General features: G+C 46.9%; 1 protein-coding gene across 2 annotated transcripts in view; it reads left to right on the top strand.

Annotated features, from left to right (window-relative positions):
* EHD3 (EH domain containing 3) overlaps nucleotides 1-10,017 on the top strand; it is a 34,747-nt gene extending 24,730 nt beyond the window's left edge. For both annotated transcript variants that reach the window (XM_055251962.2, XM_063622743.1), the window contains 3 exons: nucleotides 1,855-2,267; nucleotides 2,897-3,061; nucleotides 7,813-10,017. In XM_055251962.2, coding sequence (XP_055107937.1) covers nucleotides 1,855-2,267; nucleotides 2,897-3,061; nucleotides 7,813-8,340 — 1,106 coding nt within the window. In that variant the 3' untranslated portion in view covers nucleotides 8,341-10,017. The remainder of the gene's footprint in view (nucleotides 1-1,854; nucleotides 2,268-2,896; nucleotides 3,062-7,812) is intronic.
* The last annotated feature ends 13,715 nt before the right edge of the window (nucleotides 10,018-23,732 follow it).

The raw sequence follows: 23,732 nt of genomic DNA, 5'->3' as shown, positions 1-23,732 counted from the left end.
CATAGAGTCATGGTGAGGATTAAAGGAATTAATGATTATAAAGTACTTAGGTCAGTGCTGAACACCTTTTGAATGCTATTGTTGTTTTTATGGGCCAGTGGTATTCAGAGTGTGGCCCTTGGACCAACAGCATCAGAATCCCCTGGGAGCTTGTTAGAAATGCTCTGCGCCAGACCTCCTGAATCAGAAACTTTGGGGATGGAGTCCAACCATCTGGGTTTTAAGAAGCCCTGTGGGGGATTCTGATGCAGGCTAAGTCAGGACCCCTGTTACTGACAATCAGAACTTCTTAAGTCTGACTCACTCACAAGGCAGTTGCCTGATGATCTTGCCTGGTCTCTAGCCTCCCTCTGTGAGGCAGGGCAGGCTTTTTTCCTAATGATTTGGTTTCCCATTCGATGGTGGCAATGAGCTTTGGGTCCCCAGTGTGTGTCGCCTTGGAACCCTTGTGCTATGGGGAGCCAGGATGGTTGATCACTTTAGTGCCCAAGAAAGGGCTCCTACCTCGGTGCCAGAGGTATGCCATGGGGGAGTGGCAGGAGGCGATGCTGAGAACCCTGCTCAGACTCAGAATGGGAAAGCCTGACACCTCCATCCTCAAGCCACTGCTGCTGCTCATGGGCTGTGTGCCCTTCAACAAATCACTTGACTTCTCTGAGCCCCACTTCCTTATCTCTTGTCTTCCTATTTTATGTAAGAGGAGCCTGAGACACAGAGGTAAGACCCACTGGGGCTCTGGGTGTCAGTGAATGTATAGACTGTTAGTCTACCCTCCTGCTTCAGCCCCTACTGGATCCACAGCTACTTGGCATTGAGCAGAACAACTTCTTTGGGGGCTCCTGTAACCAGTCTGACCTAAAGCAGCTTAGTGCTAGATAACCAAGGTGCGGGTGGCCAGAGTTCCAGTCACATCCTAAGGAAGAAACCCCTTGTGGTTTCAAGAGTTGGGAATTTTGTGCTGCAGCTGATTACAAAGGAAAGAGCCTGAGTGAGAACAAGATGTTTTTATAAGAAGAATTGCAGATTTCTTCCAGACCAGTGACAGGCATGGTCTGAACCATCATCAGTATCTACTTTTTAGTGTTTCATTGTTTTCAGACCTTAGAAAGAATTTCTGAGTCTTTGTGTCAGATTAGGTGTCCAGACTTTCTTTTCCAGCAGGCTGCTAAATACAGTAAGCATGGATAGGGGGGCTGGATAGTGGCTGTGCCTTATGGAAATAATGATGTTAATAAGAGTTACTAGGCCAGGCACAGTGGCTGGCTGGGGGCAGTGGCTCACACCTGTAAGCCCAGCACTTTGGGAGGCCAAGGCAGGCAGATCACCTGAGATCAGGAGTTCAAGACTCAGCCTGGCTAACATGGTTAAACCTGTCTCTACTAAAAATACAAAAATTAGACGGGCATGGTGGCACATGCCTGTAATCCCAGCTACTCAGGAGGCTGAGGCAGGAAAATCGCTTGACCCCAGGAGGCAGAGGTTGCAGCGAGCAGAGACGGCGCCACTACACTCCAGCCTGGGTGACAGAGCGAGACTCCGTCTCAAAAAAAAAAAAAGTAACTGGCATTTACTGAGCACCTACTAAGTGCTGGATTCTAAGAGTATTTAATCTTCATAGTTCTATTAATTAGGTATTCATATTATTTTAGTATTTAATAGTATTTTTAGATGAAAAAATTCTACGAGACATTAAGTAATTTGCTGGAGTCCAAACAGTTAAAATGTGGAGGAGCCAGGATTTAAACTTAGATCTGACTCCCAAGACTGTGTTATTTCTATCACACCCGACTGCTTCTCCAAACCCCTACCCTATACCCTAAAGGCCCCAGCCCCTGATTGTCCCTCTGCCGGCAGGGTATGACTTTGCAGCTGTCCTTGAGTGGTTTGCCGAGCGGGTTGACCGCATCATTCTGCTCTTCGATGCCCACAAACTGGACATCTCTGATGAGTTCTCAGAAGTCATCAAAGCCCTCAAGAACCACGAGGACAAGATGCGGGTGGTGCTGAACAAAGCTGACCAGATCGAGACACAGCAGCTGATGCGGGTGTACGGGGCCCTCATGTGGTCCTTGGGGAAGATCGTGAACACCCCAGAGGTGATCCGGGTCTACATCGGCTCCTTCTGGTCCCACCCCCTCCTCATCCCTGACAACCGGAAGCTCTTTGAGGCTGAGGAACAGGACCTATTCAGGGACATCCAGAGTCTGCCCCGAAATGCTGCCCTGCGCAAGCTCAACGACCTCATCAAAAGGGCCAGACTGGCCAAGGTGAGGCAGCCTCCTGGGAGGTGGGCAGCTTAGGCAGGGGCCGAGAGTTTGGGGTCAGCTGCAGGAGCTGAGGGTTGCTGCCTCCAACAGCTGGGCTGGAGAGTGTCCTGCAGCCAGTGCATCATGTGTGTGACACCAAGGGGCAGGACAGGGCGGGAGCCATGGTTACAAGCTCTGGGGTCAGATGGCCAGATTGGAACTGACTCCATTGCTTACTGTCTGTGGGATTCCAGCTTTGGCAAGGCCTTTAGTCTCTCTGTGCCTCTGTCTGCATCTGTAAAATGAAGGGGTTGTTGGAGGATAAAGTGAAATAGAGTCTCAAAGCCCTCATCACAGTGTCTGGCACCTTCAGAGATGCTCAGCAAATGTCAGCTGCTGGTATTGTCTTCAGCAGCAGCAATATGACCACCTCACCCTGCCTTGACCGTAGCTCCCCACAACCTCACCTTGCCCGCGTAACATAGAAAAACAGCATGGAGGCATGAGGGTAGAGGTAAAAATCATTTCAAAAGTAGGAGCAGGAGGAGACGGGAGGGATGTAGGGGAAGAAATGATGCGAGAGCCATCCTAGAAGGAAGGGACCGTCCAGGGTCTTGATGTGAAGGCTTCTCTCTGGCCCTGTTTGTCAGGTCCACGCCTACATCATCAGCTCTCTGAAGAAGGAGATGCCCTCGGTGTTCGGGAAGGACAACAAGAAGAAGGAGCTGGTGAACAACCTGGCCGAGATCTATGGCCGGATAGAGCGGGAGCACCAGATCTCACCTGGGGACTTCCCCAATCTGAAGAGGATGCAGGTAGCGAGAGTTGGGGGCTCTAAGACAAGGGACAGTGTCCCGAGAGCTGGCTGAACAGCCTGAATATGGAGGAGGCCACTCTTGGAGCCCCCCAGGGAGAACCCAGCCCAGAATCTGCAGGCAAGGCGGTGGCCCTGGATCTGCACTCCTAGCTGGGCCATCACTGGCCCAACAGGGGCCGTGTCTGGGCCTGGGGAGAAACACGGAGCCCACCGCCCCAGTGGTGCAGGTGTGTTAGATGATGTTGGGGGGCTGACACCTCCAGTTAATGACCTTCCCTAGTCACAGCCACCACAGGCTTGACATCCCCACCATCTCTGGTGCAGTGGGATGGGTCACCTGACCAAGGTTCTCCAGGCTCTTAAAGTGCTCGAGTTTACATCTGAGGTCCCCCTTGTGAGCAATTTGGGACACGAGCTTCGGGGAGGCAGAAGTCCACACGGGAACTCATCATCTTTGGGTCACATTGCAGATGCCTATCTTGGGCCAGTGGCCATCACACATGGTTTCTTATGGTTTTCCCCAAAGCACTCCTCAGAGGGAGGCATTTTTCATCTGCCTTTTTACAGAAGAAACAGAGGTCTCAGCATTTTCTGAGTGTAGCATTCACATAGGCCACAAGAAGAAAAACCAGGAGCTGTGCCCAAAGGTCCAAGCAGGAAACCACAACATTGACTGGATCCTCTGTGAGCCTCCATCTCCTCATGTGTAAACTGAAGCTACAAAATCACACCTTATACAGGTGTTGTGAGCATCAGTGAGATAATCTTTGCAAAGCCCTTAGCACAAAGCCAGACAGACTATGCCCTTAGTACACAGTAGCAAATCAGTAGGTGGGCAGAGGGAGGTGGGTGCTGAGCACAAAGCACCCACCCACTGTACAATGTTTGCAACTTCTTATGATTCTAGAATTAGGAAATTAGAGGCTAGGCACAGTGGCTCACGCCTGTAATCCCAGCACTTTGGGAGGCCGAGGCGGGCAGATCACCTGAGGCCAGGAGTTCGAGACCAGCCTGACCAACATGGCAAAACTTCTACTAAAAATACAAAAAAATTAACTGGGCATGGTGGCAAGCACCTGTAATTCCAGCTACTCGGGAGGCTGAGGCACAAGAATCACTTGAACCCAGGAGGCAGAGGTTGCAGTGAGCCAAGATTGTGCCACTGCACTTCAGCCTGGATGACAGAGAAAGACTCCATCTCAAAAAATAAAAAAATTAGGGAATTAGAAAAATCAAAAAATGGCAGCCGCAGAAGCACTTAATAGATGCTGTTGCTCTTGTTTTGATCTTTAGCTTGGGACTCAGTTTCTCAGTTCAAATCTAGGTTTTTCATAACATCACTATAGTCCCGAATAGGCATTTTTAGTTTCCTATCTGGCAAAAGAAAAAGAAAAAAATACACATTCCAAGTATTTGGAATTTGTTCATGTGTCCATTTGTTCATGTGTCCATGCATTCATATAACCACCTACCACGAGCCATTCACTAACCAGCATTGCGTTTGTTTTGCGGGTTTCCGGGTCCTTGACTTGGAGCACTTCGGCTCTTCGCCTCTGCTTTTGTTAAGAATTTAATGATTTGTAAGCAACATTTGGGAAGATAACATTTGAAAGGGACCCTAAGACCCCAGTTTTAATGTGAGGAATTCTTTCAAAACAAAGATTCTCACCTCATTTGTTTGACAGTTCGATATTCTGTTCTGCAGTTCAATATGCTGAATCCACAATGTAAACAGCTGACCTGTGCAAGTGTCCACGTAGGGTAATGGGAGCACCCACCATGCCCCCTAGTTGATACTGGGACCCCTGCATGGGAGCCCACCAAACACACCTAGATGTGAGCAGGCTGGGAGAGACAGGAAGAATGAGAGGTGGAAGGACCTTGGGATGTGATGCTCTGAAGAGGAGGAGACAGGGCCCTGTCTGCTCCTCCTCCAGGAGGCCTTCAGCCCTCAGGCCTTCCTGACTCAGCCCCACCCTAGGAGGGAGGTGAGAAGTACCCAGGCTAACACTTGCCCTAGAAAGTTGTGGGTGTTTTCTGCATTTTTCTGCCGCAAACTAGCTGTGCTTCACCCTGTGTACTGGCCTCTTCCCAGCCTCTGGAAAGTTACATGGCCAGAGCCAGGGTAGGAGCAGAAAGCTCTCACCTTGTCACCCTCTAGAGGCCATGGAGAAGTTGATGTTCTAGACTCGAAAACTTTCAAAATTGCAGAAACCTGCAAAGTGGAAGATACTTCTTTTTTGGTGTGGTGCGGGTTGTCATGTGAAGGCAAGGGGAGCTCTTTCAAAATCGGCATGCCCACCTGCCTGCCTGTGCCTACTGTGTCAAACCCTCGGGGGCAGTCATGCCTTGCTAATGACAGGGACACGTCCTCAGTAATGCATTGTTAGGTGATTTTGTCGTTGTGTGTGAACACCATAGAATGTATATACACAAACCTGCATGGTAGGGCCTACCACACACCTGGGCTATATGGTATGATGACCTATTGCTTCTAAGCCACAAACCTAGCATGTGACTATACTGAAGATTGTGGGCAATTGTAACACAATGTGTTTGTGTATCTAAACATAGAAATGGTACAGTAAAAATATTGCATAAAAGATAAACAATGGTACACTTGTACCAGGCACTTACCATGAATGGAGCTTGCAGAATTGGAAGTTGCTTTGGGTGGGCCAGTGAGTGAGTGGTGAGTGAGTGTGAAGGCCTAGGACATCACTGTACACTGCTGTAGACTTTAGAAGCACTGTACACTTAGGCTACACTACATTTATTTTTAGAAACATTTTCTTTCTTCAATAATAAATTAACATTTCTACTTTACAGACTTTTTTTGTTTGTTTTTTTGATACGGAATCTCACTCTGTCACCAGGCTAGAATGCAGTGGCACAATCTCGGCTCACTGCAACCTCCACCTCCAGGTTCAAGCGATTCTCCTCAGCCTCCCGAGTAGCTGGGACCCAGCTAAATTGTTTTTGTATTTTTAGTAGAGATGGGGTTTTCACCATGTTGGCCAGGATGGTCTCGATCTCTTGACCTCGTGATCCGCCCGCCTCAGCCTCCCAAAGTGCTGGGATTACAGGCATGAGCCACTGTGCCCAGCCTACAAACTTTTTGACTCTTGTAGTAACAATTAGCTTAAAACAGACATTGTATATCTATACACAAATATTTTCTTTATACCCTTATTCTATAAGTTTTTTCTATTTAAAAAATTTTATTTTTTACTTTTTTATTTTTGTGTGTGCTAAAAACTAAGACACAAACACCCATGCTAGTCTAGGCCTACACAGGGTCAGCATCATCAGTTTCACTGTCTTCACCTCCACATCTTGTCCCACTGGAAGGTCCTCAGAGACAGTAACACACATGGAGGTGTTATCTCCTATAATAACAATGCCTTCTTCTGGAATTCGTCCTGAAGAGCCTGCCTGAGGTTGTTTCACTGTTAACATTTTTTTTTTTTTTTCTTTTGAGACGGAGTCTCGCTCTGTCGCCCAGGCTGGAGTGCAGTGGCGCAATCTCGGCTCACTGCAAGCTCCGCCTCCCGGGTTCATGCCATTCTCCTGCCTCAGCCTCTCCGAGTAGCTGGGACTACAGGCGCCCGCCACCACGCCCAGCTAATTTTTTGTATTTTTAGTAGAGACGGGGTTTCACCGTGGTCTTGATCTCCTGACCTCGTGATCCGCCCGCCTCGGCCTCCCAAAGTGCTGCGATTACAAGCGTGAGCCACCACCCCCGGCCTGTTAACATTTTTTTAAATAAGTAGAAAGAATACACTCTAAAATAACAATAAAAAGTACAGTATAGTAAATATTTACATAAACCAGTAACATAGTCGTTATCATTATCCGGTATTATGTACTCTATGTAAATGTGTGTGCTAGATTTTTATACCACTGGCAGCATGGTAGGTTTGTTTACACCAGCATCACCACAAACACATAATGCGTTGTGTTATGTACAGTAGCTACAGTGTCACTAGGCAACAGGAATTTCCCAGCTCCCTTATGATCTTCTGGGACCCTCGTCATATGTGTGGTCCCTCATTGACTGAAACATTGTAATGCAGCGCGTGACTGTATTTTGAAAACTCTCTTCAGGTGACTCCGATGAGCATCCTGATTAAGAACCATAATTTGGGGATGACCTTTGGCTTCTGTTGTGATTTGGTTTTAGTACCCAGTGCCCTGTTTTGTTTTTGTTTTTGTTTTCACTAAGTAGGGATAGAATGTGATTTTCCTACCTCAGACGGGTTCTGGGGGAGTGAACGAGGTAATGTAGTGAAGGCACTTGCGGTGATTTGCAAGTACAGTATAACCCTTACTAAAGTGGGGGCCCACATGACCCAGTCTTAGAGGTACAGCATTCAAGAGACATGATTCAATAGCCAAAACTGACTTAAAGAGAAATATAATGATTTCCTCTCTGGAATGACATTAAAGGGGATTGAAATAAATAGATCATGCCAATACTTGTTAAATTTCCCTTTCTTCCCCAGCCCTTACAACTCTTCTACTCCCTCCTGAAAAATCCCATCATCAGCCCAGTGGGCCTTTATTCCCCTCCTCTCTCATACCTTCGTTTACCACGTGATGTCCATCAGCTGAGCCTCTAGGTCACATGTCTTTCATTGTAGAAAGGGATCAGCTGTGAACATTCTGGTATTCATAGGAGGCACGTGACAAATGGAGGGCTCTCCTTTCATTGTATCCTATCTTTATCTTCTCTCCTCCTCTTCCCAGGACCAGCTGCAGGCCCAGGACTTTAGCAAGTTCCAGCCGCTGAAGAGCAAGCTGCTGGAGGTAGTGGACGACATGCTGGCCCACGACATTGCCCAGCTCATGGTGCTAGTGCGCCAGGAGGAGTCACAGCGGCCCATCCAGATGGTGAAGGGCGGAGCGTTCGAGGGCACCCTGCATGGCCCCTTTGGGCATGGCTATGGGGAGGGGGCTGGAGAAGGTATCGATGATGCTGAGTGGGTGGTGGCCAGGGACAAGCCCATGTACGACGAGATCTTCTACACCCTGTCGCCGGTGGATGGCAAGATCACAGGCGCTAATGCCAAGAAGGAGATGGTGCGCTCCAAGCTGCCCAACAGTGTGCTGGGCAAGATCTGGAAGCTGGCCGACATTGACAAGGATGGCATGCTGGACGACGAGGAGTTTGCACTGGCCAACCACCTCATCAAAGTCAAGCTGGAGGGGCATGAGCTGCCCAACGAGCTGCCTGCCCACCTCCTGCCCCCTTCCAAGAGGAAAGTTGCCGAGTGATGGGGTGGGGGGACATTCAGATGGGCAAGTGTTAGAGGAGGAGATGGGAGCGGTGACTACACACACACACACACACACACACACATGCACACACACATATGCAGATCTTGACATTGCTCTGTAGGTGAGAGAGGACCATGATGCCCACGTTTGCAGCTGATACTTGTTTGGGGACACCTTCAAGTTCTCGGGATTAGTAGAAGGACAAAAGCACTCCCAGGCCCCAGAGTCTAAGCCTAATCCCTCTTCCCCTCTCCTCGGCCACTCCCCAGAGACAAGACCTGAGGCAATTCACTTGCTGGCACAGATGGCCAACCCACCTCCAGATTCCCCAGTGCCTCCACACCCGGGCTCTGAGCAGATGGAAAAGACTTTTCATTTAGTAGACAATTCACTTCTTTTTCTGTGCTTCCCCTACCTGCTTTGGCTTCCTAATAAGAAATCCATTCAGGAGCTAGGAGATCTGAGGGCGGGGGTTGCAGCTGCAGGGAGGAGAGGTGAGAAAGGAAGCGTCTTCTAGAGACATTGGCCCAGGAGCTCTGTTCTCTCCTAATCTAAGCCTCTGTCTTCTTCGGCAAACCTTGCTTTGAACTCTGCCAGTATTTCATTTTAAAGAATCCCAGAGCGGGAGAGAGAAGAGAAAAAAATTGATAGAGTGAGGAAATTGTCCTGTAGTCTACTGAAAACCAGTCAAGGTGGTTTTAGTCCATAGATTTTGTTAGATGTTCTTTACACCTGGCCTGTGATGTTTAGTTGTTCATACTTGACTCACATTTACCCAGCCCCTCCTGCGTGCCAGGAGCTATGTTAGGCACTTTATATACATTATTCTATGTGGCCCTCACTGATGCCCCAGGGAAGTGTGCATTAGCCTTCCCATTTTGCAGATGAGGAGGCTGAGTAGCCTCAGAAGGGTTTAGGCGACCTTCTGAAACTCACAGAAGTCACGTGATGGAGAGAAGATTCAAAGCCAGGGCCTCAGACCCTCACACGCTTGTCTGTGCTATGATGTGTGCAGGATCCCAGCATTGATACCCAATGACAAACTATGGAGAATAAGCAAAGTATGCAGGCCACCTGCGGCCTCCCAGGACAGGCTGGCAAGGGAGTAGGGCCGGCCAGGATTTGGTGGGCCATCAGTCTGGCCATCTGTCATGTCACAGAAGCAAACCGTGCCTTCTGGCTCTGCGCCCCATATTCCCAGCATCATAGACATCCAACAGCACCAGCAGGAGAGTGGGCTAGCCTGCTGGATGCTGTTCGTGCCTGTCCCTGCTCTGCCTCCCACCCAGTTGCCTGAATCATCCCAGCTCAGATGCAGCCACTGTCTCTTGTCAAGTGGGACCTCATGCTAATTCTCAGAAGGCTAACTTGAGAGGTCTGGGGCTTTGTTCCCCAGAGGGTCCCCAGGGACTCTGCAGTGTCCTTGGCAAATCCCCACTGTACTCAATGCCCTACATTCTCTTCTATGGTCTCTCCCTGGCTTGCTTCATGGCTACTGAACCAGTCACTTTGTATGCTATGCTCCTACTGTGATGGAAAACAAAATGAGCATAACTTATTTTATATCCATATTCAGACTATATAGAGAATATTCTATGTATCTATGACGTGCTTACTACTGTAGTGCATTTGTTATTAGTCTTCATGTTAATACAGTACATTTATTCTTTGGTACCTGCCTGGCCACAGAGCATCTTTCAATGAAGGCTGAGGGAGAAAGGCTGGGTTCTTACTTGGGGTTCCTGGTGGAGTCTTTGGCTGGAAAGGGCTCACTGGGGCCACCCAATGGCCAGCATCCACAACCAGCTTCCCAGTGGGCTGGAGTTTGTCTAGGCTCAGTGACCAACCCCGGCACAGCTGGTGGAGCCACTGCTCCCTGCTCCTCTGGAGTGAAGATGTTCCCCAAGCCCCTAGGCTTCCTTCTGAAAATAACATTTCTCTTTCACATGAAATGAAGGGCAGACAAAGGCCAGGCAAAGAGGTCTCACCTGCTCTGGAGAAAACCCTTGAGTGCCGAGTGCAGGTTAGGGACCATTTCTCAGCTCCACACCTTTCTTTGAGCTGAAGGAGAAATGGGAAGGAAATAGCAGAGGTAGGTGAAGTTCCTGTCTTTTTATAGGAAAGGGAGATGTCTGTTATCCACTTTCTTCACTGCCACTGGACACCCATGCCACTTTCCTGCCCTTCTACATACCCTGCCTCTCTTCCCTCTCTTCTTCTTGAAGTCTCCACCCAAGAGAGACCTGTGAGGTGTGGGAATTCCATGTTTGCACAGCTCCCATCTCCCTGGAAAGAGGAACTGATGTTTGAGGGGACAGATGTGGGTCACTTTCCCTGGCAGTGCCCTCTAGCCTTGCTGCCTTGGTTTTCTGACCCCTTCTAGGCTTCAGGGGCCTGGGAGATCTCATGCCTCAGCCCAGGAAACATTTAATAGGGAAAGCAGAGACATGTCATGTCAGACCCACAGACAAGAATTTCTAGAGCACTTGTCCTGTTGTTCCTTGCCCCCACATTACTCAGTCTGGGCCATGGAATCTATCCAATAAACACAGCAACACCCTATACTACTGACCAAGCAAAGCTTGCCCCTGGTACCAAAGAGCTAAATCATGACCAAAGCGTGACATGAATGTAACCAAAATGCGGGTTAGTTGCTGAATGTATGCAAAGTCCCATGGATAAGAGTGAAGTCTGATACCAATAAAGTGAATGTATTCCAAAGCTAGCTTGGAGGAGGGGCACACAACGTCCTGCCTTTCAATGTGCCGCTTCCCCTTTGGAGCAGAAAGCAGGCACTTCTATAAGGCAAGGGAGCAAGTGAGCAAGGGTCCGCCTGATAGCATGGTGCCTTATCTACTGGACAGTTGAGTCGGGCCTTCCTGGGCAAAAATAAATTTTAAAAGTGGCCAACTGGTTTCTCTTCAGATCGAACAAATCTTTTGCCTTTTACTAAAAGTGGCCAAGTAGGCATACTTTAGATATACCCTCCTAGTGAATGAAAGTCCCGAGGCAGCCCCTGGAGGGTGGGAGTTCCAAGGCAACCCCTGGAGGTGAAAGCTTAAGGAGGGCATGTTTTGGTCTGCAAATTGGCAGTCAATTCTGGAGGACTATTTTGGAGCAGAGAGATGAACTTGACCTGTAGGGAATGTCTAGTGAAGGGGAGATGAACGCTTATATTTGCATTTCCCTTTTTTTGAGACGGAGTCTCACTCTGTTGCACAGGGTGGAGTGCAGTGGCGTGATCTCGGCTCACTGCCACCTCTGCCTCTCAGGTTCAAGCCATTCTTGTGCCTCAGCCTCCTGAGTAGCTGGGACTACAGGTACCCACCACCACACCTGGCTAATTTTTTTTTTTTTTTTTTTTTTTAACTTTTAGTGAAAACAGGGTTTCACCATGTTGGCCAGGCTGGTCTTGAATTCCTGACCTCAAGTGATCTGTCCACGTCGGCCTCCCAAAGTGCTGGGATTACGGGCATAGGCGAGAGCCACTGTGCCAGGCCTATATTTGCATTTCTAAAGGGCTACCTAGGAAGTTGGGAATCCAGGAAATGGAAAAAAGAAGAGAGGGGGAAAAAAACACCTCTTAGAAAACTGGGGTGCTCATTTACATGAATATTTCCAGATGACACCACTGAACCATAGCAGGGCATGCGCCTAGGTGTGCAGAGTGATGAGAGGTTGCCCTGAGTCATCCCCACTTCCATTTGGTTCCAAAATCTGTATTTATGGGTTAACTCATCAGAATCTGCTGAATGACCTGAAGAGAATAGGCTTGTTTATTCTTCCTATGCGACGCTGTCTGGAGTCTATACATCCTCAATCCTTTATTTAATTTCTCCATCCATTCATCCATCGATCTTTTTTACATTCAAAAGATGCTGAGCACCTCTTACAGAAAACATCCTGAGGGAGAATATAGAGATTCATTCCTTGAGTCATTCGAAAACACTTTAAAAAGTCTACCTGAGCGTAGAGACAATTCTATATGGATCAAAGAGCTCACAGCCTGGTAGAGGGGATGAGGCATTTATGCAAACACTGATAATATGGTGAGGGAACATGAAAGGGGGGTGCTCAAGAAAGTCAGAAATGGCTTCAAAGTGGGGAGAAGGTGGTCAGAGAAAGCCTGTAGCAGGGTGGGCACTGGAACTGAGAAACCACCTAGGGCCAACCTCTTGGGCCTGTTTTCTTCCTTCCTAATCCAAGGAAGACAGGCAGAATTTTTACATAAAACACAACACAGAGCATTCTCAGCCCACTAAATCATGACAGACTGAGAACCACTGAAGTATTTGTGGAAAAGCATCATTAGAATTTTGCCTCTGGGGACTGTGCTGTTTTTTCATAGGCCATTTTCAAGTGAAAATTGTATCAGTATCTTTAAAGTTGAAATGTTAAGTGCCTGGAGGGAAAGAAAAATGGCGATGGAAGAATGTCAGTTATCCCGGCCAAGTGATGAGGACACTGCGGGCACATCACGGGCACTGACTCCTCATTAGTGCTGTTTACCACTGGTCGGTTCTCCCGTCCTCTGGCTCATGGGAGGACTTTGGTTTTCTCCCTTTGAAATAAGTGAGCTGTGTGACTTGCTTTGGCTCATGAAGTAGGTGTGTAAGCAACGTGTCTCTTCCTTGCAGACACAAATGTGCAATTTGCCACATTGTACTTTTCCTGCCTCTCCAGGAATGTGTGTGGGAGTGAGTGTGAAAATGGAGCCTAAGTCCTGGGTCATGCTAAAACCCCTTCCCGATCTACGCTGGACAGATGCCATGAATAAGACATAAACTCCATCATTTTACTGTTAAACCAATGATAGTCATGGGGCTGTTACCTGACATAACCTATACCATCATGACCCGCAGACCTGGTAAATCTTTCAATAGTTTAGCCCATGGAGCAAGTGAAAAGAAAAGAAAGTTCCTTTGAAACCAAGTTCCTGCCTTCTTAAGAACTGAGGTTGGCCAGGTGCAATGGCTCGCGCCTGTAATCCCAGCACTTTGGGAGGCCGAGGTGGGTGGATCATGAGGTCAGGAGTTCAAGACCAGCCTGGCCAATATGGTGAAACCCCGTCTCTACTAAAAATACAAAAATTAGCCGGGCACGGTGGTGCGTGCCTGTAGTTCCAGCTCCTTGTGAGGCTGAGGCAGAATAATCGCTTGAACCTGGGAGGTGGAGGCTGCAGTGAGGCGAGATTGCACCACTGCACTCCAGCCTGGGTGACAGAGTTAAACTCTGTCTCAAAAAAAAAAAAAAAAAGAAAGAAAAAAAAGAACTGAGGTCACTGGAAGCTGAAGGGATGGGTGATTCACATGAAGCCCTTCAGTGTCTGAGTTGTATTCTGCGATATCCTAGTCCCGCTCTTCAATGTGACTTTTTAAGTTGGAGAACTTTCCACTTACAGTGTCAAATGCGAACAGGACTTGCCTTCTCTCTGCAGGAATGTAGGTACTAGGGATTGACTGGGTATTTGTCTCCCTAGGGTTACACAGGGAGGTATCCAGGTTGGAAAGAGTAAAACTACAATTCCCAGACTCCCTTGCAGCCAGGTTCAGGATGTGATTTTAGGTCCCGCCAACCAGATATACTTGTGGGAGATTGTGCTGTAGCAGATCATGCCAGAGGTGGACCCAGCAGCTATACAGGTGTAACAGCAGTTCTCTGGCTTCGCAGCTTCCTATATTTGCTCAAGAAGCTGGAAGTCTTGTTTGTGAGGTTGGAGAAACAATGGCAACACTGGTAGCAACCATCCGCCACTTTGTGTTTGCTCACCTAATGTACAGACTGCACAGAGGGGACCTGGGCTGCAGCAGGAGAGGCTTCATGGAGGGTGTGTGTGTGTGTGTGTGTGTTTGTGCATCTCTATGTGTGTTTGGGTCAGGTTGAGACACTACACAGAGGTGGTTTTTGCAAGATAATTGAAGATAGGAGAGGACATGACAGCGTTTCTCAGAAAGAATGCTGCGGGGGAATTTTCAAAGCAAGAATCCCTTCCTAATAATTAATTGGGATGAATATGTGCATGTTAGACAGTTGAGGCTATAAAATAAGGACATGTCAGCAGTAGCAGTTCTATGTCCTTCCCTTAGAATTTCATGAAGTGTAGGGTACCCTTCCCCACCCCAGGGCACATCACTGAAGTGTAGTGGTGGCAGCCGTGGCCTGAGGGCAGGTCAGCACAGAAAAACACCAACTCCACAGAGAGAGTCTGGTGGGAGCAGGTGAGTGGGCATCTGGTGACCTGAGTTCCTCCATCAGAACAAGCCATGGGGCCTCTCTGTGCCTCTGTTTATTCTTCCCCCAAGTGGGGTCACTTCAGACATTTGGAGATATGAGGCAACAAGGAGATGGGAAAGTTCACCAACAATGTAAACACTCTACATGAGAGAGTTTTGTTGCCATGTGCTAGAAGAGGCATGCTTCAGGGAAGAGGTGAGAATCCTACACATGGGAAGGAAGGAAAGAATCAAGCCCTGTAAAAGTACAAAGGAAAAAGAGACTAGAAGAGATGTGGAGTTGGGGGATCCTGCCAAGGATCTGAGTGCAGCAATGCTTACAGTGTTGAATACTTGAAAGGTGTCCAGGGGCCTGGAGATGACCTGTGGGGAACCTGCAGCCCCAGCCTACTGTGGCCACTGCCACCTAGGTAAATGCCTATCCCAAAGTTCCTGCCTGGCTTCCCAGCCATCATGATCTAGTGCTGACAAGGGGCTATGGACACTCAAGGGGCACTCACTGGGGTGGGTTTGGGTATATCGCGGCATGACAGTCTGGTTACAGTGCAGACCACCTGAGAACTCCAAGGCTGATAGCAGATCTTCCAGTGTGTTGAACGCATGACTCTAATGGCAAATGTTTCTCTTCATTTGCAAAGTGTCAGGATCACACTATGTTGTAAAATTTCCTTTTCTGGCAGCCAGTGCTTTTTTATAGCATTTCTTAAACCACCTTGAAGACAAGGAGCTAAGGCAGTGGCAAATGCCAGATCACTATGGAAAGGAGGGGACCCATTATGGCATCTCAGTCCCATCACAGGCCAGAACTAGGATTTGGTTCACCTTTGAAAGCATCTCAAGCTTAGTGGCATCATAACATTGGTGAAATCTGACCTCAGTCTAGGTTTCCTTTCTCACAGGCCACCCCCTCCTGTTCTCCTGCCCATCCAGGCCCAGCTCAGGATGCCAGAGGACCACCCCTCTCCTGACTGAGCATTCTGTCCTCTCTAGGCCACTAATGCATGCATACGTGCACGTGCGTGCATGCATACACACACACACACACACACACACAGAGTCTCTCTCTCTCTCTGTCTCTGTCTCTCCCTCTCTCACACACACTCTCTCCATTCCCATCATCCATGTCTGCTTCATCCTACAGGGCTGAGTTTTGCTATGGAACAGCTGGCTGATCTGAGGAACCAAGAGGCTGTATGTGTGACCATGGGGTCAGATGCTGCAGCCCTGACTCTGGTCACAGATATGAGTCTAACAGGAGCCTCCTAAGCCCAGTGAGAGGGGTTCCTGTTAGTCTGGCAAGGAAAGCAGCAAGAGAGGAGTGTCAGGCAGGTTTTTGGACCTGACACCATGTGGGCACTGCTTATATGCGGAATTCCCCTCCGGATCATCTCCGCTTCCTAAATGTCTCCACAGCTTTCTTGGCCATACAAGGCAATTCTCCTCATTCCAGAAAAGCCTTGTCTTCAGGAATATGCAATGGAATGAAAAGATATAACTCACTGCAAGGAACTCAGCTGGTGCTTCTTGCGCGCGCAGAGTAACCTTTTCAGCCTCAAGCAGCTGCAGCTTATCCTCTTGATACCCTGGTGCATCCAAGAGCCACAGGAATTGAGGCCTGAGATAATGACAGCCTTGAACTCTTCAGCGACATTTCCTGGAACTTCTTGAGATGAACAGAAAACAAGAAAACTAACTCTGAGCTATAGCATTTGGCCAGATGTTACTCATCAGCCCTGGGGAGTTACTTAATGTCTAGTCTGTAATCCTGTTTTAGTGGTCTGTATAAAAGAAGTCCTCTTCATGCACCAAGGGTTTCAAGCAGGCTAATGACTAGAAAATGACAAAAATCCTCAAGCTAGGATTCTCCAAGACCCAGTGCAAATATCTCCTCCAAGCAAATGTGACACCCCACTCCCACCATCCCTGCCATCTGCAAACCCCTAGAGCTTTGGAAGTGCCACCTGCCTGATGCCACCTTATAGCACTGTCACTTCCACACTTGTTTAATTCCACCTATCTAGATAATAAGCTTCTTAGGGGCACAGAATATGCTTTGCACAGAGCAATACATACCTTGCTACTTCCCCAGGTCCCCTATCAGGGGTAAAGGACTTATTTATCCAGCTGCTCCACTTCAATCTGTCTTCAGAAATTTCCCTTACCTGCAAAGATCTGCCTCCTCACTGCTTATGTCACACCCCATTCCCAGGGGCAGCTTCACCCAGTGACTGGTCAATGAGGGCATATGAAGGTCTGGCCCCCTTGCCCCAACCTGGAACAGTTCTGAAGGGACATCCCAGCTTCAGAACTCCTTATGGGGTCAGCTGAGCCTTTGTGATTGCATTAGAGCCCAACTGCTCCCTCTGCCCAATCTTGCTTCTCTTCCTTCCTCTTTCCAAGTGTAAAGCCACAGGCACTCTCCAATAAAGGTTTTGCATGATGAACTCCATCTCAGAGTCTGCTTCCCAGGGAACATGACCTGCAACAGTGTCTATGCTCAATAAATACTTGTTGGCATTAATGAACAATCAATTGCTCGATGACAAATCCAATCAGAGGATGGCCTGCTGGGGATTACTTAGCTGACCATGTGAATAGGTGCGGTGGTCTTGCCAGAAAATATGTACCACATGGCACCAGATCCTTGGCAGGCCACTTTGAATCACTGGGAGAAGATGAAGCCATGGAATGTGCAGGACTTCTCCTGTGAACGTGGCCTCAAAGTTACCCCTTGGGCAGCTCCAGCCAGAGGGTCACTCTTACAGAATGATGAGAAGGACCACAGGGCTCATTCTGTGCAGAATGAGACCATTGCTCAGATTGTTCCGCCTGTAGTTTCTTATTTTCTTAGAAAAGGCAAATCTCTCCTGTTATAGGACATGCCACAGCTCAGAGAGACAGAAGTTGGCAGATGAGAGAGAAGGCATCCTTTCCTGAGGTGCAGCTCCAGCCCCAGCTTTACATAAAGCAAGCATTCAAGGGAGGGACACTTCCTTAGAAATGAAATTGATGAAGATACTGCCCTTAAGCAGCAGCCTAGAACAACTGCATATAAAAACTGAGACTTTCTAACATTCAATCTAAAAGCCCCAATGACAAGGATGAGACAGTTTCAATTGCAGACTTGTAGGATACAAAAGATCAGTGGATGACAAGGAACGATGACAACAAAAGACCTGAGGGGGGTCAGGATACCCACAGCTGGTTTCAAAATCAAAGTGACCATGGATTGGCAGCAGGCCTGGAACACCGCTGGTGATAGGAGTCGGAGAGCAGTGCGGTTTCCGTGATCAGTTGTCAGTGTCTTTCCTGACACAGACCCAGGGAACTGTGGCGCATTCACCTTAAGACTAAGGTTTCACCAGTTCCTCAGTGAAGAGGAGTCAAATTTAATATCAAACCCATATTGTATCTTATATATAGTTTATTATATACATAAATACATGCTGTAAATAGTTAATAGTTTAGTAAAGCACAAAGATCTTATTCCATATTCTCAATCACTTTACCATCTTTGAAAGGTCTTGAGAAAAAGAATTCTCTGCAGATACCTTTAAATGAATAACAACCTGGCCATAGTGAATTCCAATTGGTCTTCGTGGTGAGGATCCTAGTGGTTGGAGTTTGTTAGCAACACCCCTCATAGAATATGCCTTTGGAAATCTGTTCCTGATTGTGTATGGCCTAGGCTACAAGACCTCAGGATCTGGGGGCTGAACACGACCCAGGAAATCATCATGTCCCCCCAAATCTCAGACAGCCACTGATGAAGTTCTGTCTCCTTGTTACGGTCCCTGGCCACTCACATGTCCAGACCAATTACTTCTGGATGCAGTATCTTCCAGCAATGACTGTCTAGTCATTACAATATTATGCCTTTGAAACATGCACAAAGAATTGCATCTGAAAAGCAGTTAGAGTCATTATATATTTGTCAAAACCCACAGAATGTACAACACTAAGAGTGAAACCTAGGGAAAACTGTGGCTTCGGGTGACAATGATGTGTTAGTGTGGATTCTATTGTAACAAATGTCCTTTCTGGAGCGGGATGTTGATAATGAGGAAAGTTGTGTGGGGCAGGGTACAAGGGATATATGGGAACTCCCTGTACTTTCTGTTCAACTTTGCTGTGAACCTAAAATTGCTTAAAAAATTAATGTTTGTTGGCCAGGCACGGTGGCTCACGCCTGTAATCTCAGCACTTTGGGAGGCCAAGGCCAGGGGATCACCTGAGGTCAAGAGTTCCAGACCAGCCTGGCCAACATGGTGAAACCCCACCTCTACTAAAAATACAAAAATTAGCAAGGCATGGTGGCAGGTGCCTGTAATCTCAGCTACTCGGGAGGCTGGGGCAGGAGAACTGCTGGAACCCAGGAGGCAGAGGTTGCAGTGAGCTGAAATCATGCCATTGCACTCCAGCCTGGGCTGACAACAGCAAGACTCAGTCTCAAAAAAAAATTTTTTTTAAATTATGTTTATTAATTAAAAAAGAAAGAAATCATGATCCTTTCTGTCTGTACAGGTGGACTTCAATATCTATACATAGCAGTAAAGGAAATACCGTCTGGTATGAGCTCTGGGTCACTGGAGTTGGGTACTCTGGCTCCTTCTTTCCCATCAAAATAAAATTAAAAAATAATAAAATCAATGACTGCTGGATATTATGGTGAGAGTTTCGTGTTTTGAGCTGGAGTTTGGGGCCTGATTATTTGATTAAGTATCTGCTCATCTGGGGAGCCCTTGGTTTCCTTGTCCTGTGAGCCCCTTCTCTGCAACCCACATCAGTTCTCTTGTTGAGAACTACCTTCCATCACGGCTAAGCTTTGAGATCATCATGTCCTATCATTTCCTTTTGTCGTTGGTCTCATTCAATCCATGTATGGAAAAAAATAACCCAGGATGACTTATTGTGGAAAGAAAGGGAGATAAGTCACGAGAAGGGAAAGATAATTTTTTTTCTTCGAAGCTCAGGAAATGCAATTCTTTGGATAAGTTTTTTGTTGTTGTTGTTGTTTTTTAACGAACACCTTAATTTTCTTCCAATGCAAAAATAAAATATCCTCTGAAAGCCAAATGTATCATTCATGTGGCCCAAACCACAGTCATGTTTTTTTAGATAAAAAGGGCATATTTGTGATGTGGGAAAGATGATCAGTTTCAGTCCACCCTCCCATCACTGTGAGCATTAATTAAGCAAGGATAAAAAGCAAAATAATCTCTCCAGTGCCCTTCCTCTGACTCTTCCCGCTGCCTGCAATGGTTTCATACAAAGTTATTTCAGTTATTGTAGTTTCTGGCCCTAATCCAGCTTTTTTTTTGGCCAAAGTATTGGGAACACTGCAGTGTCTACAGGGCTTCAGCATCCACAAGCATGTGTGTGTGTGAGAGAGAGAGAGAGAGAGAGAGAGAGAGAGAGAGAGAGAAACTCTGTGCATTTGTGTGTGTGCTTGCTTATGTGTTAACTGTTTTTGTTCCATTTCTTTAGCAGTGCAACAGTTTTAAAGAGCACCTGAGAATGACTTTGCAAACCACACTTTACCACAACCTTCCTATCCTGTTTCTATTAAGCAATTCCAGTTTTGGAAAGAAGACATTGAAAAGTGCCTCTGCTTGAGCAATTCAAAGATTCTGGACAATGTTTGCATATTATTAAACAGTCCTCTCTCAAGGCCACCAAGCCCATTACCAGTGCCTCTGCAGCTTATCACCTGGGCAGGTTATTGAACCCTTCTTTGAACCACATCTGTAAAATACAGGCAATTGAACCCACTGTCACAGGGTTCTCATGAGAATAAAGTGAAACAATGTCTGTAATGGACCTAGCACAGACAAGGTGCTCAATACATTACAATTGACTTCCTCCCTTTCACCCCTTTGCAGCACTTGGGCAAAGGCATGGCACTATCCCCTTTCCTCCTGATGTTGCCTGCCAACAACCTCCAGCAGAAGGCAGGTAGGACACAAGCAGAAGGCAGGTAGGGCACATTCCCCTCTTTTCAGCCCAGTCACAAGTCCACAGTGACCTCTCCCTTTCCTGAACTTGATGGTACCCACAAATGCAACACCAAATAACATGCAACTGAGTGCTTATTAAGGATTCAAGTGTCTTTCTTTTGTCTGCCAACAAGGCTGTAAGCTAACAGAGGGCAGCCTTGTGTTTCCTATTCCTGTCGTTTCCTCCCAACTGCCTAGACTAATCATGGGCAATCTGCTGGTGTTTGGCACTGGACGTGTCAGCACAGGCCCAGCAAGTGGAGTCCTAAGGGCAGCAACCTACGAAGCCTCCAGCCTTGCCCGGCGGTGCCGGTCACACAACAGAGCTGGTGAGTCTGAGATTTGGCCTTGCAGCCACGGGAGAGTCCTCAAACCTTCCCAACACCCCAAACTTCTGCCCCCTCTGCCTGCTGAAGTTGAGTCAAGCAAATGGCGACAAGGACAACCCTTGAAAGGCAAGAGTGTGCCTGATGTCAACAGTTCATTTGGAGCTCCCCTATGCTTAATGGACACCCAGAGACCTCAGAAAACCTCAACTTCTGTTACCATCACTTACTCCAGAGCATGGTGAAATGTACTTCCTTGAATACTGAAGCCTTCTATTTTGCTTTCCTGAACTCTTGGTATTACTGGGACAACATTACACCATCAATTCGAGAGGTTTCTTGCAACATGTTCCAGCTACATGGGAGGGTGAGATGAGAGATTTTTTGAACCCAGAAGTCTGAGGTTACAGTGTGCCGTGATCATGGCATTGCACTCCAGCCTGGGCAACAGTGTGAGGCCCTGCAAGTTAACAATGAGTTAATATAAATATTTATTGGATGGATGAATAAATGAATGAATGAATATGGGATTGCTCAGATCAGTCAGACCTGTGGAGAACCTTAACATCAGTCAGTGCTAACAGTGTTGGTATAAAAAACAGGCCAAGCAGTCGCAAGTTCAAGAGCCCAGGGTAGTGGAAATTTGAAGTGACTCAGTCAGTGGGCATGAAGACAGGCAAAGTGTCGGGGCACCAGGTATGAAGCACCAGCCATAGAGGGGGCTTGACAATGGAGAAAACACCATCACCAATGAGAAACCTCTTGTGTCGGGGAGGTAGAATCATCCAGAAGAAAATGCTTATTTTATAAAGTCAGTAGGCCTAATTTGGAAGCCCAAATCTACCATGTAGTAGCCTTGGTTGATCAAATATCAGGTATTTTTTTAACCTATAAAATAAAGGTAATATTACCAGACCTTGTATGAGTATTAAAGTTACTAATGATTGCTAACATGTGTTAAGTACTTAATATATACCAGGTGAAGTCCTTCACATGCATTTCATTTAGACACCAGAACAACCCTCTAAAGTCAGCACGATTATCATAACTCCCATTTTACAGAAAAGAAACTTAAAGGGTAAAGCTGAGATGAGGTGCAAGAGATGAAGTTACTTGCCCAACGTTGCCATCCAATAAATGGCAGATCTAGGATTAGCAATAAGAAGTCTTTTCAAGAGTCATTGCTCTTGTGTATATCTTGTTCTTTCATCTCTAATAAAGACTTTTTAAGGATAGAGATGTCTGTTTTACTGACTTTATATTCAACTCTAAAGCCTATAAAACATTCATCAAAAAAATGCTAAAAAAGGGAAGGAAGAAATTTTGTTTGTTTTTGTTTTTGATTTTTGAGACAGAGTTTCACTCTTGTTGCCCAGGCTGGAGTGCAGTGGCGCGATCTTGGCTCACCTCAACCTCTGCCTCCCGGGTTCAAGCGATTCTCCAGCCTCAGCCTCCCAAGTAGCTGGGGTTACAGGCATACACCACCACGCCCAGCTAATTTTGTATTTTTAGTAGATACAGGCTTTCTCCATGTTGGTCAGGCTGGTCTCAAACTCCCGACCTCAGGTGATCCGCCCAAGAAATTTGTTTTTAAAAAGGAGCAAAGGGCACAAAATCTTTAAGGAAATAATAAAAATTTGGAATATGTAAAATACGAGATTATTTACATGCAGCTCCACTAGAGACCAGAAGAATAAGCAAATTATTCTTCACAGTCCTTTCTAGACGTGAGACACTGAATACTAAAAACAGCTTAAATATTCAAGCTGTTGACCTTGTTCGTGTCTGAAATTCATGTGATCTATCTGTTCATTAGTTGCTTATCATCACGGGCTCACTATCATGCCACACTCTGCCCCTTAATTGCAATGGAAAGATGAATGAATCTGTGATGAGTGAAAAGATTTTTATCAGCTAGAAGATTTTTTTTTTCCACATTAACGATGTTCTCAGGACTTCACTAGTTGGTTCTTATCTGTTCCTATCAAGGTCATAACTGCTCTGTGATGACCTGTGTGATTAAGAACTTGTTGATCACCTACTGGGGGATAAAGGTGGCACAAAGTCAGGTGAGGATAAGAGCCTTCTCAACCCAATTTAAGGCCAAGAACACTTCTCCCCAGTCAAAAATGGGATATTTCCAAAAGCTGAGTAATGAATTCTCGCGTAAGGTATAGCCAGATTTACCACTGTGCCCTTCAGTGGAAATACTCCTTTCCCAGGTTAGATCATATATCCTCCTGAAAATTTACTTCCGATTGCAGCTATACCTCAAAAGTTGTGCACTCAAACCAAGGGTGGCCCACTCTTTTAAAAACATGTTAAAGTAAAACCTCTTTAGATGGAGCACATACTGTCTGGTTCACTCCATCTCCATTCTAGCTTCCTAAGAGGTTGCATTGCCCACCTGACTCTTGTAGGCTTTTCCTACAGGAAAAATCAGTGAAAGCACAGGCCCAAGACCTGGGCCCTGAGGGGTGTCCCAAATGGACAGAGATAGTAGAGGCAGGGTTTACTTCCTAGATATGAGACAGAGAAATAGCAGCTTTAGAGATGGAAGGAGAAAATGTGGTCCCAGAACCCAGTAGTGCTAAATGCAATGGAACCATTATCAAGAGGGAGGGCAAGTGAAGTTTGGTAGGAGAACGCTCAGGAGTCCTCTTGAAGGTGAGGGACATAGTAAGAGCATGGACTACACTTGGAAGAAGTTTAGGAGTCCACAGATGAAAAAGAATGAATAGGAGCTCAAGGGAAGCAGAACTGGTTAACAAAGAGGTGACATGGGAATGTTCACAGGTTAAGAAGGAGTCGGTGGAGGAAAAGACCTTTAAGGT

The sequence above is a fragment of the Symphalangus syndactylus genome, chromosome 18 (assembly GCF_028878055.3).
Source record: "Symphalangus syndactylus isolate Jambi chromosome 18, NHGRI_mSymSyn1-v2.1_pri, whole genome shotgun sequence".
NCBI classification, from domain to species: Eukaryota; Metazoa; Chordata; class Mammalia; order Primates; family Hylobatidae; genus Symphalangus; species Symphalangus syndactylus.
Note: the sequence above shows the minus strand (reverse complement) of the source record. Positions and strands in the feature narration are given on the sequence as shown.